Raw genomic sequence first — 20,869 nt, 5'->3', positions numbered from 1 at the left:
CGAACACCCATTTGGAATCTAAAAGATATGATGCCTCATCCCCTGGATCCACCTTTGAGCAGCGTTCATAAGATCAACTATGAGGCTGACTAATTCATCCTCATGGATACAGGCATGTTTCTGCCTGGCTATCTGTCATTTTAGTGAACTTATGTACAATATTTGTAAAGTTTTTGATTGTCAGACGCTTCACTGTGACACTCAATTGTCATTATTTGCGATATCACTTCAGTGGAGTACCCTACCAAAGACTTTTTTTCAAAGTTAACCCTCTCCCCCCCACTTCAAAAGCAGACTCATGACAGTTTTTCTTGAGCCAGCCAAATTTCTTACTGCTTTTTTTTTTTTAATGAACTTAGAAAATATTTTTAATAAAGAGGAAAGAAGCAACTTTTCCATTTTTAATTTTATTATGTTAAATAAATTTTGCTCCTTCATAATCAAGGAAGTATTTTCATGAAAGTTCTCACTGTACCAATATCAATACACGAGCATTACAAGATAACCAGGGGTGGCTCGTAGGTAGGTACTGCAGAACTGCAGCACCCCCAGCTTTTTAAATCTAAATATACAGTCAATGGAGTTATATGAAATTTTGTGAAGAACGATGCAACACAATGAATATTTTTATTAACAGGTCCAGCATATGGTATACTCATCCTCTATTTCCAATAATCATTTCAATAATAAATGAATAAAAACACAAGGTCGTTTTCAGCTTTGAGTTTAGCCGTAGGTGAAACTGTGCAAACTGTGAAACAAACCTCAATATACAATTTTAGAGGTGATAAAACGAGTCAAAGGAAGTGCAGGGCCTAGCAGTGCCGATTTGAACACTGCACCAAACTTGAATGAAAAAGTTATTAATCTGTTTTCAACAAATAAAAAACGAAGAATGGATTTTATTTTTAAATAAAATTTCGAGATTACCCAACACCCAGGGTCCTGAGCTGGATATCATCATTCTTCTCTTTCTTGGTGATTCCTTTCTTCTCTCTCTCTCTCTCTCTCTCTCTCTCTCTCTCTCTCTCTCTCTCTCTCTCTCTCTCTCTCTCTCACTCACTCACAGGGTAATAGGGAAATGTTTTTTTTTTTTTTTTGGCCGGTGCAGCATAAGCCTCAGGCTTCCTTGCACCATATGGCTAATAATAATAAGTCTGTTAATGGCAAGTGTCCAGTTAATGTTTGTAGTATTTTTAACTTGCTTATTATTATTACCATCTATGTCTACATGTCTTATAACCAGGGCAATTTAATGTAACTTTAAGAAGCAGCACCCTCATACATCAGAGTCATGAACTGCCACTGAAGATAATGATAGGTTTTGACAATTAAATTAAAATACGAAGTTTAGGGTATCTTGTAATAGTTTTGCCAAGAACCTCCACCGAGTTGTAATAGTTTTGCCAAGAACCTCCACCGAGGGTAGTGGCTATATTACCTGTCAAGATTTGTTTCAGTTCACGAACTGACTAACCATAGTCTTTCAAAAACTCATGCCCGATGCATTATGGCACGAATTGCCTTGAAAATATTTCAAAACAGTTTCACAAGAGAGTTGAAACTAAAACTTTTTTTTTTTTTTTTACTCAGAATGAACTATAGTGAGATTGGTTGTCAAAGTATCTCTAAAGAGCAAACAAGATATTTTGACAACTTTTAAAGAAGTGTTGAACATAAACTAGATAAACACAAGTGAGGTGGGTTGGGTTAAAAATTCAGTAATGTATTTTAATGATGAAATGCACAGGGCAATAGCATATGGGTTTAAATAACCAGTGTTCTCCCCAGAAAATTTTGCCAGCCGGGTGGCATTATGAAGTAGCTGGGTGGAAAGTGCAATACTTTGCAATATTATAAAAATTTCTGTTATTTATAAATGTGATTTAAGTAATCCAGAACAAAAATTGATAGCATAATTTAACATTATATGCTCCTGTTGCATTGAACTCGATGGCATAGTATATTTGAATTAATATTAATCGAGATCAGTGCCATATGGTATCGCGAGAATTGCTTAAATTTTACCTGGGTCCCGGGGAGAACACTGAACAACAATATAATATCAGTGCAGGGTAGATACACAACAGTTTACTCATAAATTAAACTACGTAGCCACAATATGAGATACAATTAAAAACGATGCCTTTACACTACGTACATAGTTTAATTTATGGGTAAACTATGGTGTATCTACACCGATATTATATAAACCTCGTAATGGAGAATCTGTTTGTTTGTTTGTTCATATATATATATATATATAATTTTTTTTTTTTTTTTTTTTTATTTCAATGAGTTAATTGCATCCGAAACACTCCTTTCCTCCAAAATTGGCGCCTCCGTAGCGGAAAGGTCAGGGAATGACCACCGCATATCCTGGAGCAATATGGCCTTAGTTGCTAATGCTCCTAAAAACCAAATAACAAACAATAACAAACCTCCAAAATTAACACCGTTATTAGGCTTGTGCGCATTAAAAAATTATACTTTGGAATTAATGAAACAGCCACTGATCATCAGGTGAGAGTTACAGAAATTTGAGTTTTTCTGGTTTCTCTTATGGGTTGTTTTTTTATTTTATTTTTTTTTTTTATTTCCTTGATACAAATTGGCATAATCTTGCTTTGAATTGAATGGCGCCTCCGTAGCCAGGAGCAGCAGTGCATAGCTCACACTTCTTGATTAGACTGGGGTTCGAGTCTGTGACCACCAAATACGGAGGATGTAGAAAGGTCAGGGAATGACCACCGAATATCCCAGGAGCAATATGGCCTTAGTTGCTAATGCTCCTAAAAACAAAATAACAAACTTGCTTTGAATTCCTTTACATAGTAATTAGCTTTTTTGTTTTTGTATGCAAATACTTTTTGTCGTATAGTAACTCTAACTGTTTCTCCATAGCTTTTTGTTTATGACGGACAGGAGACAGAAGTGATAGATGAAAACTTTCAGCCTTTACCATCTTCATGTCCAGCAGCGGGTTGTTCAAACTGTTTACGGTGGGTAATACCGGCCAAATAATTTTATTTTTAAAAAGTTTTCATAAAAAAAACATTAACAACACTTCATATTCAAATTATTTTATTGTAGTTTCTATTCGCACTGCAGTTCTAGATACTGTATGTGCAATTTTTTAATGTATGTACACAGTGCTTTTATCTTCAGATTTTAGCACAATTTTTCTACTGCCATAATTAGATTACCGCATCTTTGTACTGTAAGACCGTCTTCTTCCCCATCGAAAACTGATACAGCAACATATTGTCCAAAGGCTACCCCAATCCCTGAAGGATAAATGTTTTCAAATAAATTCTCAGCAGCCAGTATTCTTAGTACATTTTAAAACACATCCTACAATACGTTATCGACCCGTACTAAAAACCACTAATTTTTCGATAATAATGTCAAAGAAAGGAAAAGTTTTTGATTTTCCGACATTTCATGTGGATTCTACAATAACCTGGCATTATAGCCAAACAAGTTAGCCCGAATTTCTTCACTTATGGAACTTCCTGTTTAGATATGAATAAATATGTACACCGATGAGATAAAACATTATGATCACCTACCTAATATGATGTTGGTCCTCCATGCGCAGCCAAAACATCTCGTACCCGGCGAGACATGGACCCTACAAGATTTCTAAATGTCTTGTGGTACCTGGTACCAACACCAGCAGGTCCTTTAATTCCTGTAAGGTCCGTGGTTGAGATGCCGCAGATCGGAGTTACTGTTCCAACACAAACCACAGATACTCAATGGGATTGATTTCTGTGGAATTTGGAGGCCAGGGCAATACCTGGAAGTCTTCCTCATGTTCCGCGAATCAGTCTCGAACAATCCGGGTGGTGTGGCATGGTGCATTATCCTGCTGAAAGATGGCACTGCTAGAGGGGGAAGACCGTTGCCATGAAAGGGTGTACCTGGTCAGCAATGATGTTTAGGTAGGTGGTAGATATCACAGTGCCCGGAACATGGTGACTGGACCCAGGGTATCTCAATAGAACATTGCCAAATACATGAAACCCCACTGCCGCCACCAGCTTGTTTTCGTCTCACAGTGCATCCAGGTGCCATCACTTTCCCAGGTAAACAACGCACACATACCCGGCCATCCACATGGTGCAACAGGAAACGTGATTCATCGGACCAGACGACCTTCTTCCAATCACTCAAGGTCCAGTTTTGATGCTTGCATGCCCACTGTAGGTGCTGTCACCGGTGAACCGTGGTTAGCATGGGCACTCAGAACGGCCTGCAGCTATGCAGGCCCCATTTTCAGCAGGGTTCAATGTACTGTGTGTTGTGACACATTACTCCCATCACCAGCATTCCAATTATCGGCAAGTTGCGCCACAGTCGCCCTTCTGTTGCCATGTACCATCTGGGAGAGCCTTCGCTCACCTCAAGCATCAATGAGCTGTCGTCATCCAATACCTCGCCGGCAGTTCGTGGGTTCCCCCTCCTCTGACAACTTTCGGTAGGTACTAACCACAGCTGACCGCGAGCGTCCCACCAGCCGTGCCGTTTCGGATATGCTCTGACCCAGTCATCTGGCCATTACAATTTGGCCTTTTTCAAACTCTCTGAAGTCTGATGCCTTTCCCATCTGAAGAACAAGAGTAACACTGATCTCTCTCTTATTCAGTACATTTTGTAACTTATTGCGAACTGCTCCTGAATTACAGTTATGTGGCTGGTCACACAGAACTTGCGTGAGTTAGTGACTTTGGCGCCACTTTAGGTCAACTGAGATTTGCACAAAGAGATTGAAAATGCCCAGTTTGGGTGCAGCTGGAAAATGAATATGCTTCATTAAATCTCTGGTTAATCTCTTACATAAACAGCAGCTTACTGAGGTGCAGCCAGGTGGGAAGGAGCAGCAGTGCTTAGCACACGCTTCTTGATTAGACCGGGGTTCGAGCCCGTCACCACCAAATACGGAGGATGTGGAAAGGTCAGGGAATGACCACCGCATATCCCACAGCAATATGGCCTTAGTTGCTAATGCTCCTAAAAAAAACCAAAAAACCAAACTGAGGTGCAGTGGTGTAGCTACCATGTAGGCAGGCAAGGCAATTGCCTCGGGGCCCTGCATCTTTGGCTGTCTCCTGTTTTTGCAATTTTCATTTATTAAGTAGGGCCCGAACATGTTCTTTGCCTCCGGGCCCAAAAAAGGGTGGCTACGCTACTGAGGTGCACAAACAACCAACTTAATACCACATAACCAAGATATTTTTCCACCATTATAACTAGTCATACAGTTAATCAGTGCTTGACTAAATCAAGAAAAACAACGTGCGACTCAAGTTCACTCACTTGGCTTCTCGGTCTGTACCAACACTACAGAAGAGAAGGACTAGTGAGTGACCTTAACTGTCCATTGTGCTTTTTTCTACCATACTTATAATGGCGGCAAAAATGAAACTGCATTATTGACGTTCGAGAATTTGATTGTATTTCTTGATTGCATTGAAGACTGCCATGTAATCTGAAAAAGAGTGCCTTATTATAATAATTCTTCCTCAAGAAATTTTTTTTTTCTTATTCTCCATTGCGGAAGGTTTTTTGTTTTTCCCCTGAAGCACAACCACTAATATTCTGACAACGTTTTGCTGTAACTATGTTTTCATTTGTTAATGTTTTACAAATTGAACTGTTATTTACATTTTAACTACTAGTACTTTTAAACTTTTTAAAATTCGTGCCGGATTTTAAAAAGTTTACTTGCATTCCTCTGCATAATTTAAGAATTTCGCGTTCAAGTTTCCTGGTATTTAAGAACAAAATCAGAAATGAAGCGCCATAACAACTTACGTAACCGGAAACAATGCTCGAGTGCCTCACTCATTTCTCCTTTTATTATTATTATTATTAATATCCATATGATGCAAGGAAGCCTGAGGCTTATGCTGCACCAGGAAAAAAAAAAAAAAAAAAAAAAGAAAGTTCCCGAGTAACCCAGAGAGAGAGAGAGAGAGAGAGAGAGAGAGAGAGAAAAGAAGGGAATCACCCAGAAAGAGAAGAATGATGATATCCAGTTCAGGACCCTAGGTGTGCCAAGCCCATACTCACCAGATGTGAGCCCCAGGGTTAAATTTTTTGTTCTGCAAACACCAGAAAACTTGAACCAATTAAATATTTCTAGGTTTTTCCTTGATTCTGCTTTTCAAAATGGTGAGGTATCGTACACTACGGAAACGTTAGATCGAGAAAAAAAAAAAAAAGTGTGTTGTTTTTTTTTTTTTTTTTTAACTGAATTACTGGATTTCAAAATTAATAGTAATAGTAAAACTAGTTATTGAGAATTGACATTGACGTTCGGATGGAAACTGCAAACACTTAAATATCTTAGTTTCTAAATATTTCTCTTTGGTAATATTATTTCTCCCCTTTTAATTTGCAGGATCCGTTATTCCAGACATGAACAAGGGGACTTAGAAGATAATGAAGGGATTGTTGCTGTTGGAAATGGTGATGTGTTTATCCCAATACTTTTACCTATTCATCGAGAGGCCAGCAGCGGTCCTCTTGAGTGTAGTAGCGCTATTAACAGGGAAGCCATTCAGAACCTGGAAGCTGCTTTATGGATAGTAGACAAGCTGAATTCTGATTCGCAGTTTCTTTCTGGAATCGAGTTGGGTATTCTGGCCATTGACACATGCTCTTCCAAGGTCAAAGTTGCTGAAAGACTAGCGAAATATCTGGGAACCCAAAAGGATACGGCAGATATAATCACATCTTTCGCTTTTGTAGCTACAACACCTGCGGACCAGTCATTAGCGGCTGTCGCTATGTTGTCTCTACTTAACATTACCACCATATCTACAAATGACGTAAGATCTAAAGATAAACAAACGGAAGAAGACGCGTATCACTTCCAGATCATGGTACCCATAGAGAAAAAAGCTGCAGCAACAGTGGAAATCTTAAAATACATGGGATGGAGATATGTAGCTATTGTACATGATGACGATCCTGTCAGCCTGCGCGGATACAACGCTTTCAAAAAGTTGGCAAGAACAGTCGGAATTTGCTTTTCACTGGACTACTTTATTTCAACGACCTTAAAATGGGAAGTAACTGCTAATGCCATTGTAGAAAAGCTGATCGTTGCCAGGAAGCTGGGGTCAAGGGTAGTAATCTTGTGGACAACTAAGGCCACTACCAAGTCTGTGCTGTCAGCAGTGAAACTTTCTGAAACCTCAGAACAGGATATCAGTGATCTTGTATGGTTGGGAGCTGGAGAATGGGGAGAAAATCCTGATCTCGTAAAACAAACAGAAAGGGCTGCTCTGGGTGCATTACTAATTCGACCAAGACAAGCGGAAGTGCGCGATTTCATAACCTATTTCCGTCGCTTAGTGCCCGATACTAACATTAGAAATCCGTGGTTTAGAGAATTCTGGAGACAACAGTTTGAATGCAAGACATGCAAAGCTGGGGTCCATATGGATGCATCTTTACATTATGAACCAAGTTTATCCCCAGTGAACACGATGCAAGCAGTGGTCGCTGCGGCTGCAGGATTAGCTCAACTGAGGAACGAGATGTGTCACTTGGAACAAGGACTCTGCTCTGCAATTCTCCAACAAACCCAGCTAAGACAACTGATTAACCACTACATCCTGTTCACTCCTTCTCTTCGCCCGGATGAAAGAGGCCAGACCTTTAAGTTCACCAATAAAGGATTCGGAGACACATCCCTTGAGATCTACAATTTCAGGAAAGCTCCAGGAGGTGGTTTCGCTTATCAAAAGGTAAGTGTCTGAAATACTGAAGAAATTACACAATTTTTGTGCTAAATTTTATAAATATATCAATTTTGAATAATTGTTGAAGTGCATTACTGTTTTAGATGCGTTCAGAAATGCGTGTCTGTTATGTTCAAGCATGTCTGGCGGTTTTCGAAATTTTGTTTGGCTCTTCTAGAAACATTTGAGTCAATTCAAATTTCAGTTGGACAAACAAGTTTTGACATTTTTTGCAATACTCTAAATAGCTCAATTTATTTATAAACATACCTCCGGTTATATTCCGATGATTTTAATTAAATGTCATAATGAAGACATGTAGAGTACAAAGCATAGATACCCCATACATTATGATATTGAAGAAAATATATAAGAACGCTACCTCCTTTATTAGACTAGACAAAGATAGTAGCTTCACTTTCTCAATTTTAAATAGTAATTTAAAATTGAGAAAGGAGTTCAACAAGGAGACCAATATCTCCGAAGTTGTTTACTGCTGCTCTTGAGGAAGCTTTCCGAAGACTAGACTGGTCGCAGAAAGAAGTCAATGTGAATGGAGAGTATCTAAACCATTTACCTTTTGCAGATAACATTGTGATCATAAGCTATAATCAAAGAATTAGAGGAAAACCTTAATCAGTTATGCAGAGTTAGTAAGGATTTCACATTAAGATGAATGTGGCTAAAACAAAAGTAATGATGAACAAGTATGCCACAGAAAGGGATATAATCATTGAAGGAGCAGTAATTGAAGAGGTGGATTCGTATACTTATCTGAGACAAGTCATTAGCTGTAATAATAATAAATGGCTGGAAGTCAAGAGAAGGATAAATTTCGTATTGATAGCAGCATTCAGGAAATATAGTCACATACTGAGGAACAATATCCCAATTTGTCTAAAACGTAAAATAATGAACCAATGTATACTACCCACCATGACTAATGGAAGTGAAACTTGGGCACTCACCGAAAGAATGGAAGTGAAGCTGAGAACTACACAGCGAATAATGGAACGAATTATATTAGGAATCAGACTGTTAGATAAGAAGAGAAACATATGGATTAGACAGCAAACACAAATAAAGGACATTCTTATCAAAACTAAAGAACTGAAATGGACTTGGGCACAGGTCACATAGCTCGAAGATATGATCACAGATGGACTAAGAAAATAACAGAATGGTACCCAAGAGGAGCTAAAAGAAAAACTGGAAGACAACAACGGAGTTGGACAGATGAAATTCATGAGTTCGTGGGCAGTAAATGAATGGCCATTGCACAAAACAGAATAAACTGGAATGTTGCTGGAGAGGCCTTCATCCTGCAGTGGATTGAAAATGGCTGATGATGACTACATAAAAAGTACAGTAATTATAAAAAATTATTTTAAGAAAAAATTCGAACTCATCTGTAATGTAGTGTAACCCAGTACTTACATCATGTCTAGAATTAAAGAAGTATGTACAACAAAATTATATAATGTATTTAGAAGCTACTTTTCCAATAGGGAAGTAGTAGTTAAAACAAGGTATACAGAGATAACTAGGAAAGTTATTAAAGGATGTCCACAAGGCTCGGTGATTGGCCCCTTTGCGTGGAACATGGTCTTTGATAAATATTTAAATGAAGAAATGCCTGGTGTCACAAAGATAGCTTATGCTGACGATCTGGTAATGATGGTTCAGGGAAATTCCAGATCTTCCATAGAAAGCAAAGCAGAAGAAGCTTTGAGAACATTAGAAATATGGACAAGGAAACATAAATTGCAGGTCTCAAAGGAAAAGACGGTTCAGATGTTGCTCAAGGGAATAGACTAAGCATGAATAGAGCTCCTACTGTACGGCTGATGGGGAGTGCCGTTCGATATGCACAAGTAACAATATATTTAGGCTTAATGATTGAAGAACGTTTGTTCTTTACAGAACACGTTAAGTATTTAAAAGTTAAAATTAAAACCTTATATGCCAAGCTCCGGAGGGTGATTAGAAGAGATTGGGGTATAAAAGGTAGAGGCCTCAATCTGTTATATGATTGTTTATTTTCACCTATAATGTGTTATGCTGCCGGAGCTTGGATTCATAGGATTGGGAATAAGGTTATTCAAAAACACCTAGTACAAGCACAAAGATTTGCATTACTAGGGATTACTCGGGCATGTCGGACGGTGTCCACAGAAGTCTTGCAGGTAATATCAGGTAGGTTGCCAGTCCAGTATGTAGTATTAATAGCTGGAGTTGGATATCTTACTAAGCGAAACATCATGAAGACAATAGTAAGCATAAGAACTTGTCCAGAACCAGGAAAAATTTATACAAGAGCAGATGTTAAAAATGAAAAGAACAGAGTTTTAGAAGAAGTTAAAATTAGATGGCAAATGGAATGGGAAACATCTGAAAAAGGACGACAGACCTTTATGTTTTTGCCGAGTATTAATATAATTGATGTTAAAAGAAAGTTGTGGCAAGAGTTTGGTCTTTGTTCTACGTTTTTGTTAACTGGACATGGATTGGCATTGAGACTCTTTCAGCTTGGACTTAAAGAAAATGGGTTGTGTAAATGTGGAGAGCTTGAAACATCTGAGCATGTTATGCTTGACTGCAATTATTATGTTGATTTGAGAATGGAATTGGAACTATCAATTGGCTATCTGGAGAAAGAGAGACTCCATGTTATGTTCACTGATAAAAGGTTATTTACTTATTTTAATAAGTACGTTTCGGAAGTCTTTAAAAGAAGATTTAGATTGCTGGGTAGTAGTGGCACGCCTCCAAGTGGCAGGGATGTCAACTCATCCAATTAGGATCAATAGATAGAAAATCAAAGTTGATTCTCCTTGCATGAGGCTAACTGGCCAGACAGGAATTGTTTATTGTTCGGTTATTATTTATTTATTTATTAACAAAATTGAATTCTAAAAGTTAGGAAAAATCCCATTCTCTGACATAACCGCGGATAGGCTACGGCCTCGGTAGCGGATTCGGCGAATGGAGGTTAAAATGGTAGTACTTACATACGGAAAATAATGCTGAAAATAGCATAACTTCCATTTTTGGGTTTTGACTAGCAAACTTTGAAGGAGGTGAGGGGGAGAATATTTTCCCCATGTCAATCGCTACGTCATTTGTTTAGAGAGCTCCGGTTTCGAAATTTGGAGGAATTCCTAAAGACTTCTTCAATCGGGGCTCTACTAAGCGATTTCGGACGTAATGAGTAGTTTTCCTCATAAGTCATTCTGAGTTTTTATGCGGCATAATCAGCCTTTCAAATACACACACAACAAACATTGTGAACTGGAGTGCCATAAACATATCTCGTTCCGTTCCTTGAGAATGTGAATGAACCAGTAATATAAAACATTTTAAAAAAATTCTTTGTCGTATTTGTTAATATTTTATTTAATGTAACTTTTATCTTCGTTGACAGCAAAGAAAATGATCAAATTATTTATTATTAAAAGTTATTATTCTAAACAGAAAAGTGGGATTTTTAACCAGTATTAAAAAGTTAATGATATCAAATTACGTCTACAAATGTTATAATAAATATTAATATTTATTTGAGCATACTGCACTGGGATATTTTTATCACAACAATTTGTACGTCTCAATGTAAACAAAAAATTACCCCAGGGGCTCACATCTGGTGAATACGGGCTTGGCACACCCAGGGTCCTGAGCTGGATATCATCATTCTTCTTTTTCTTGGTGATCTCTCTCTCTCTCTCTCTCTCTCTCTCTCTCTCTCTCTCTCTCTCTCTCTCTCTCTCTCTCTCTCTCTCTCTCTCTCTCTCTCAGGGTAACTTGGAAAATTTTTTTTAGCTGGTGCAGCATAAGCCTCAGGCTTCCTTGCACCATATGGCTAGTAATAATAATGAATAGTATCAAGGGGCGAAATTTTCTTGTTTGCGGCGATTTTAAGTTTTCACATGGCTGGTATAGTAACTTGGATGTAAATTGCATAATGATAAAATGTTGCGAAATAAATTAAAAAATAAATTTTCTGTTTATATTCCGAACGACCACACGGTCAGAGCAGAATACAAGAAACAACATCGTATTTAGTAATCACGCGGGCTCTAACCACAGTCACTCAAAGCACATTTACTTATGTATCCACGGGCCTCTTTCATCCCTTTTCGTCGTGTACTTCACTTTATGAACTTATTTCTTAATAGTAGTAGTGGCACATGATACAAGAAAGCAAGTGTTATGAGCTTATGCAGCATCAGCCAAAAAAAAAAAAAAAAAACAATCCCCTCTAAATATTTGCCCAGTTCCTCCTTAAATTTATTTAAACTATCAACTGATCCACAACTGATAGAAGTTTGTTCCGGCAATTAACCACCCGCTGGCTAAAGGCAAATTTCCGCACATCTATTCTACATCTCTTTCCTTAATTTGAATTTATGCCCCCTTAGGTTCGTAATCTGAACAAGTGGAAAAATCCCATCAGAATTCAGCGTGCTCAACCCATTCAAAGCCTTATCACCTCAATCAAGATCACCTTGCAGGTGCCTAGTTTCCAGCCACTGCAATTTGCAGAACTTAAGCCTCTCTTGGTAAGAGGATCCCTTCATTCCCCTCACCAATCTTGTCGCCCTTCTCTGTACTCGCTCAAGCAAATCAAGCATCCTTCCTAAAATGGAGGCCTCATTACAACTTGGAAGTAAAAGTCGTAACCTTGTTACGACTTTTACTTCCTCTAAATGATCAAGTTTGGTTATCTATCCGGCACGCCGGCGCAACACGGTGGCCGCTCCGAGCGCCAGTCAGAAGAGCTCACTAAATCATTCAATCGGTAGTAGCGACGGGCGGTGTGTACAAAGGGCAGGAACGTAATCAACACGAGCTTATGACTCGTGCTTACTGGGAATTCCTCGTTCAATTCCGGACTGCGTGCTCATCGCAGTCTTTCCGGACAGCGATGAGCACGCTGATTCCTTCAGTGTAGCGTGCGTGAGGCCCCGGACATCTAAGGGCATCACAGACCTGTTATTGCTCTATCTCGTGCGGCTAAACGCCGCTTGTCCCTCTAAGAAGACGGACCGACTTCATTGATCCGTCCCCTATTTAGTAGGCTAGAGTCTCGTTCGTTATCGGAATTAATCGTTATCATTTTACTCAAGGCGTGGCCTGACCATTGCCTTATACAGAGGGACAATCACCTCCTTTTCCCTGCTAGCAAAATTCCTCTGTATCATTGACAAAACCCCATGACGAGCAATGCAGACAGGCTGCCCTGGCAGCCTGTCTGCATTGCTCGGAAAACTTCATATCTGACTACACAATTACTCCCAGGTCTTTCATTTTCTACCACCTTAAGTGTAATACCATACAGTTGGTACGTTTCTCTGGGGTTACTTCTACCCATATGCAGTACTTTGTCACGGTTAGTACTTTGCAGTACCATTTGTCAAGGTTAAACGTTAACGTTGACATTTTCTAATTTTTAAGAGTACAATAATATAAAAACTATTATAATTAATATATATATATATATATGTGCTGCCATCCATAGTTCATTATTCGTCTATATAATCTGGTTAAGATTACTTTGTCAGTAGTGTGGCTTTGCACTGGAGTTCTCGTAGCTGTTCTATTTTTTTAAATTTTCGCTGCATCAGGATCACTGCTGTTCAAATCTTCTGCATTGGTGGTTTGATCTGAGGATCGATTTTCCTTTGCGGCGATTTGTCCAGCGATCGAAATGCAGCGATTCCCTAACCATTATTGGCCTTGTGGTCCTCTGTCGAGATGGGGCATAATGGTCAGTCTATTTTTGGTTTATTTTTGTTTTATTTTATTGTAGTGGTTAACACCTCTGTTGGTGATATTTCACATAAATTTGGACCTGGTACCCACAGAGGGGGTACCGCTAAATTTCTATTTAATTGGCCTTCAAAATTCAATGGCTTATTATTCTTTCATTTAGATTTTCTAAATTATTTTAGAGAGTTTCTGCTGCAATATTTTACTCTTGTTACCCTTCTCTTCCCCCCGGTTGATTTAGATTTAATTTTGATTATTTTCGCTCTTGTCTCTTACCATACTGCTGGCATTATTTTATTTTAACTCTTATTCTTTTATATATATATATATATATATATATATATAGAGAGAGAGAGAGAGAGAGAGAGAGAGAGAGAGAGAGAGAGAGAGAGAGAGAGAGAGAGTAAAGAATAATTGAATTCAGAAATATTAAGGTCATCCATGATACAGATCTGAGAAGATACAGGACATGTACCACCACATACAACTGTAGAAGTTTCCTGATTATCTCCTTCAGGATGGAATCTCCCATGAACTCTACTTTACTGATGAATTAATTTGTTTTAAATCATTGTGTTTTGTATGTATAGGTATTAGCTGTAAATGCATATATTAGGACGCGTATGTGTTTATATGTCTCTATCTTGCTTGTGTCACTGTACATATTTGTATCTGCTTTATTTGCTCACTTTAGATGTACGATTTCTATGTTTGCTCTCTAACTTATAATGTATAAATGTATATAGGCACCCTCCTAGCTGAAGGCTGTTCAGGGGTGAAGCATTGTAATAAAATGAATAAATAAATAATAAATAAATCTCTATGCACTACGTAATATAACCACTTTTATTGGCACAATCTATTAGACCTTATTCTTACCGCAAAAAATTTTAAATTCGTTCTCAACAAGTGGCAACAGCAAACGTGCACCACAGCATACAGAACATGTCGGAAACAGAAGCAAGAACATTGCTGTCTTTTTCATAATTTCGGTGGATGACCTCTGATGATGACACTGAGATTGTGAAAGACACCGCAATGTTATCTTATTTTGGTCGCCTTTTATTTTTAATTTCCTGGCTATTTCTTCTTTTTCATACCATATATCACTTCATTCCTCATCCATTTAGTCGAGCTCACAGTGTATACCGTATATTCAATAGGTTTAAATCAAAATCTTCTTCACACTTTCTACATACACAATATACTTATATATATATATATATATATATATATACACTTTTCGGAATTAAGAAGATTAATTTCTATTTTCAGGTTGGCTCCTATCATAATCAGCTTACTGACCTCGTGAATATGGTTGGATACCAAAGTGGCAATGGTGAAATTCCTCTTCAAAGTGTAGCATCCGAATGCAAGTCAGACTGCCCCTCTTGTACCTCCGGTTTCGTGGATTATTTGTTAATTGACTCTCCAGATCGACTGTATATCGGAGCTGCTATTGGTGTGCATGGATTATCTACCAATCCTCTGGCCTGTGGGCCGGCAGAGCAGTCTGGTTTCCAGAATCTAGAGGCATTCCTGTGGGCTCTGGACCAAGTTAACTCTGATCCAGATCTCCTTCCTGGGATAACGCTAGGTGCTGTGGTTTTGACACGTGCAGAAGTCGTGAGAGAGTAGCAAGGGATGTAGCCAACTTCTTCACCTCGCTTACAGAAGACGAGAGACTTCCCCCGATCGATCATATGATCGGGTTTGTAGCGGACCCGACTGATGACGTAATTCAGCCTATAACTGACATCACAATGCCACTGAACATTACAACTCTTGCTCCACTGACCACATCGACTGACTTCAACGATATCGCCAAGTATCCTTACCTTTTGCGGCTTTCACTGCCAAACGATCAAATAGCCGACGGGCTTCTTGCAGTGGTAAAACGTTTCAAATGGGATTACCTGTCTGTCTTGTACTCGGAAGAGAAGGGTCAGAAAGAGATATTTACTACGTTTGAAAATGCGGCCAAACGACAAGGTGTTCGTCTCGCGCTGATTCAGAAACTTCCCACTTGTAAAATAAAACTTAATGAAAGTTTTCATACAGTTGTACGTAGGCTTATAATCAAGCAGCAGGATGGAGCAAGGTAAGTTTATATATTTATTTTATTATACAGTAATTTAACTTTTGTCATTATTTAAATATAATTTAATGGTAGTAGTGGGTTGATATGCTAATTAGGCAGCGCCTGTGCCGCCATCTATTTTCCTTTTTCTTTTACATAAGCTGGTTCAGCTTATATCATTATGTCAGTGGTGTGGCTCTGCTCTATAGTGCTGTCTGTTCTATAATTTATTTTTCGCTGCATAAGGACCACTGCTGTGCAAATCCTCTGCATTGGTGGATCGATCGGAGCAAGATTGGGTGGTTGGGTTCTTCGATCTTTTTGCCTTTGCAACGATTTGTATAGCGATTGAAACGCAGCGATTCCATGACCATTATTGGCCTCGTGGTCCTCTGTCGATATGGGCCATAATGGTCAGTCTATTTTGATTTTTTGTTTTCTTTTAGTAGGTCCTTTAACCCTTTTGGTGATATTTCACGTCTTTCGGAACTGGTACCTTACGAGGGTGGGGGGGGGATACCGCTAAATTATTATATAATTGGCATTATTTTAAATTTTATATCGATTTTATTAACTGGATTTAAAGTGCTAAATTATATAGGGGGTTTTCGGCTACTGTTTATGTCTTATCTTTACTTTCCCGTTCGTTCGTTTTAATTTGGGTTATTTTTATGTTAATTTTCGCTCTACAGGTTTTGCCATACTACTGGTTTATGTTTTGTTTTATTTTATTTTGAAATATTGGATATATCTTGGCTTCATATGGAGGATGTGCATGTTGGTTCTCTAATGAAAGCTTAATATTTATTTATTTATTTTATTATATTTTAACTTTTGTCATTTTATATATATATGTATATACATAGAGAGAGAGAGAGAGAGAGAGAGAGAGAGAGAGAGAGAGAGAGAGAGAGAGAGAGAGAGAGAGATGGTATTGTATATTGAAATGAATACAGACCGTGCAATGATATCCCGGGGACAACGTGCATGGTTGATTTTAGAAACACCTTCTTTTTTGATAAATTACATTATAACAATTTAAGAAACGAATAGAAGGGCCTCCTTCTGTGCCGAGAGTTGAATCCGCCGCATACAGTGCACCTCTCGAATGCAGTATCGTATTTTTAAGTTGGAAATTTTATATATATACAGACTTGAACCTAGGCTTATTATTAGCAGCCATACATGGTACAAGGAAGCCTGAGGCTTATGCTGCACCAGCCAAAAAAAAAAAAAAAAAAAAAAAATCCCGAGTTACCCTGAGAAAGAGAAATAGAAAGGAATCACCAAGAAAGAGAAGAATGATGTTATCCAGCTCAGGATAACACCAAGCCCATACTCCCCAGATGTGATCCCCTGGGGGATCTATAGTTAAGCCCGCAGTAGACTTCGCCCATTTATTAATACACCATTAATATGGTATTCTAAACTCCAAGCATGCTGTACTCTACTTTTATTGCCACTATTAGTAAGCCCATTTCTGGTATAGGAATTTACTCTATCGTATTTTAAAAAAATAAAAAAACTGCTATTCGGAAAAAACATAAGTGGGCAGAACAGCCCACACATGGTACTATAGGTTCTAATACCTTACGTGTTTGGGATTTTCCTATTTAAAAAAAAAAAAAGTGCTTTTCCAAATGTTTCTTCAAAACAACATAGGATAAATAAAATTACAATCAAAAGAAACTACTGTTCTTAAAATCTATCCTTTACTCAACTTATAATGATAAATTTAAATTTTGTTTTTATCATTATAACTCGTCGACTACAATATAAGAGTGGCCATTTCAATAGATACACCAAACGAATAGCGAGTATCACCTCCATTAGCCCACAAGAACAGCCCGAAGTCGCCGAAAGTGTTCCACTGGGATGCCGACCCACGTACACTTGATTGCATCACCCAATTGCCTCAGATTGGGCGGCGGCGGCGGATTCCTGCCACAAACACTCGTCTAACTCATTCCACAGATGCTCAATCGTGTTGAGATCTGATGACCGAGCAAGTTAAGGAAGTACGGTCAAGTCATCCACATGCACATTTTTTTAACCTGGAACTATTCCCCCAACGATCCCTCCGTTTAGTGTCTATAGTTAGTGTCTTGAATGGGGAGGCGAATCGGTACCCTGTATCCGGACCATTGTCATAAGTTACACAAAATGTCAACTGGAAGGGAAAGGCGGGACCAGGAGCCCGTACTGGTTCTCGAGCCCCTAGTAAGATAGCAGATTACCTTTGCTGGAAGTAAACGTTACCAAATGAATAAATAGTAACCATGACGGGCTGCACCTTCTCGCATAAATATAAGTTACAATATAGCCTTGCCAAGTAATATAATACAATAAAATCCCGTTACAGCGAAATACCGTTTTAAACGAAATTTTCACTGTAATGAATATATTTCTATGCCCGTTGGACTTCCCTTATTGTCGATGCTTGTAAGTCTCCTTTAAACGAAATGGTTTTGGTGAAAAATTCAATGACTCATAATTTTCATTCAAAGTTCAAACGAAAGAATTTTTTTTTTTTTTTACAAAATTATGGGCGGCATTTGTACCCTAATTTGAAAATACGGTTACGGGAGCATTCACTTGAAACACAATATGAACGGGTTTTTTTTTTTTTTTTTTTTTCACATTTCTGAACGAATCATATGCTCCCCTTCCCCCTCTCCGGCATATTTGGAATTTGGGTGCCTGTAGTTTTTTTGTTTTTTTTTTTAACAGCCTCTGTGTGGAGTAAATTGTAATACTCAAATCGGCCGACCGGGGCTATCCAGGTGGGTAAAGTACCTGCCTGGCAACCACAAAGGTCGCGGGTTCGAATACCGCCTCGGGCTTGGATCAAAGTACTGCAAAAAAAAACTTGGGAGGTGCATTATGGCCACAGAACCTATGCGCCAACAACTACAAAAAAAAATAATAATAATAATCAAATCGAAGAAAACGTACGAAAAGCTAGTTGGGGCAGTAAAGAAACAGACCTCGTTTTTTCATTATTTCAAACTCTTCCGCTTATATTCATGTAAGCAGTTCACTCGATCAGCAAAAAAAAAAAAAAAAAAAGGATAAGAATTAGTAACCGAATTCTACATGGTTACTACTTTGAAGTAACCAGATTCCAATGCGGGACATCACGGGGGAGAATTTCCAACCCCCTTAGAAAACAATATACACTTTTTTTTTTTAAGTTTCATATATAAAAACTATTCACATACAAAATATAAATTAAATACATACTCTTCTTCGAACTAAACTTATAAAATAAAATATCACACTTTTTAAATAAATAAATAAATAAATAAATATATATATATATATATACACACATTGAGTAGTAAATGGATGGCCAGTGCTCAAAACAGAAGGAACTGGAAAGTTGCTGGAGAGGCCTTCATCCTGCAGTGGATTGAAAATGGCTGATGATCAAATCATGATCATGTATATAGCTTTTTTTTTTTTTTTTTTTCCACAGAAAGGCTGAAATTCGATATACGGTACCCCCCCCCCCCCCCGTGTTACGCTACATAACGAACAGAAGGTTTCGTGAAGAATGTGAACTGAGAAAAATAGTTGTAATTAGAAGGGAAAAAAAACAAACACTTATTAGAGGAGTCATGTTTTTAATGGATTTTTATTTTTGTTTAAATAATAATACATACTTCTTTTAACAATAAAAAACAGGAGAAATTAAATATTTTTCCGCTGAGTGAATTTTTCTTAATAATTCTTCATAAAATTCTTCACAAGAATTAGCAAAATTGTACTTAACTTGTAGTATTGCTTTCAGCGTTTCTACGGAGTGGTGCTTTTGCTGATGTCCACAGCTTATTTACTACCGAAAAAACTCTTTCCGTTGTACCATAAACATAACATAAAGTGCAGCCATTATCAACCAACCCACTGCAGCATGGAAGCCTCCTCAACAATTCATGCTGAGAGAAATGGACCATAATCTGCCACGCTGGTCGGCAAATCGCCCGTATTCAGCAATCAGGGGCTTGAACCCCGGTCTACTCAAAGAGCGTGTGCTACTGCACTCCCGATTCTGACCACTCGGCTACGGAGGCCGTTAAATATAATGCAAATGATATGCATTATGTTTTACGGGAACCAATGGTATAACGGGACCGTTTGCAATGCGGGGCAAACGACTGTAATCCGGGACGTCTGGTCACTTTATACTACTTGAATCCGCATGTTTTGAATTGCACTAAAGTTTAATTCCCATATTAAGGTGGATAAATGTTTTTTTAAGGGTGCGTGCCAAATTTGGCTAAATCGTTTAAAAAGCTACCCTCGCATGCCCAGAACACAAAATTGGCCAAATATTTTTAAACTCTCGAACACAAAATGCATAATGCTTAATTATCCTTCTTAATCATACGAAATCTTTCACTCCAAGATTCTTTAAATTCTCCCCTCTTCATTTAAACATTTTTGTTTCTTTGCTGGTTGAGCTGACATTCTAAACAATCTGTGCAGGGCAAATAGCAACTAAAATATTTTTGAGAATTTATGGGAATTAATGAAGAATAATCTCCACCCCACATACAAACCATAATTGGCAATGAAGGAGGCTACACTAAATACTGAATGTGGATAATAAATGTGTGAAATATGTATAAGAATTTTTTCTTAATTTCGTTTCATGATTTCATCAGTATTATCGACTTATCACTACATGAAGTTTGAAAATTTATTGCGACGCTCTGGATTCCGCTTGCCCAAAAAAAATTTCTACGCGTACCATGGGTTCGCCACGCCTGTACTATACCGTATTCTGAATATGTGGTTGTAATTATAAACAAAATGTTTCCAACGACACTATCTGAAAAAAAAATTTTTTTTTTTTTTTTTTTACTTTTGTGGTCCTCTTATTTTGTCATTTTATTTATTTATTGACATATAATTTATTTGATATAAGATCTATGTTAAGAAAAATAAAGCAGAAATTACTATTTATACATATTGTATTATAAAAGTGCAGCAAAGAGCAGCAGAATTTATTTGAACAAATAACAATGAATGAATTGCTGAAAATTTATTTCAAAAGTGAAATAATTGTCAGTAATGTTCATTAGAAGGAAATTTCAGTACAACGAAACAATTTGTACGCTATCATTACTGCTGGTTCTAATGAGATGTTATATGTGAAAATTTTTGAAAAAAAAAAAAAAAAAAAAATATATATATATATACACACAGAAATGAACCTAGGAATTTCATATTTCTAACCCTTTTCGCGATGGTATGTTAC

At 37.8% G+C, this 20,869-nt stretch overlaps 1 protein-coding gene across 1 annotated transcript in view; it reads left to right on the top strand.

Moving 5' to 3' along the window:
• The window catches only part of LOC150086000 (uncharacterized), a 197,360-nt gene that overhangs the window by 159,233 nt on the left and 17,258 nt on the right, over nt 1–20,869 (top strand). Inside the window, 4 exon segments of the mRNA XM_090374766.1 lie at nt 2,905–3,002; nt 6,410–7,763; nt 14,802–15,129; nt 15,132–15,627. Of these exon segments, the coding sequence (XP_090230892.1) occupies nt 2,905–3,002; nt 6,410–7,763; nt 14,802–15,129; nt 15,132–15,627 (2,276 nt within the window).

The sequence above is a fragment of the Mastigoproctus giganteus genome, chromosome 5 (assembly GCF_048544385.1).
Source record: "Mastigoproctus giganteus isolate SK-2022 chromosome 5, ASM4854438v1, whole genome shotgun sequence".
NCBI classification, from domain to species: domain Eukaryota; kingdom Metazoa; phylum Arthropoda; class Arachnida; order Uropygi; family Thelyphonidae; genus Mastigoproctus; species Mastigoproctus giganteus.
Note: the sequence above shows the minus strand (reverse complement) of the source record. Positions and strands in the feature narration are given on the sequence as shown.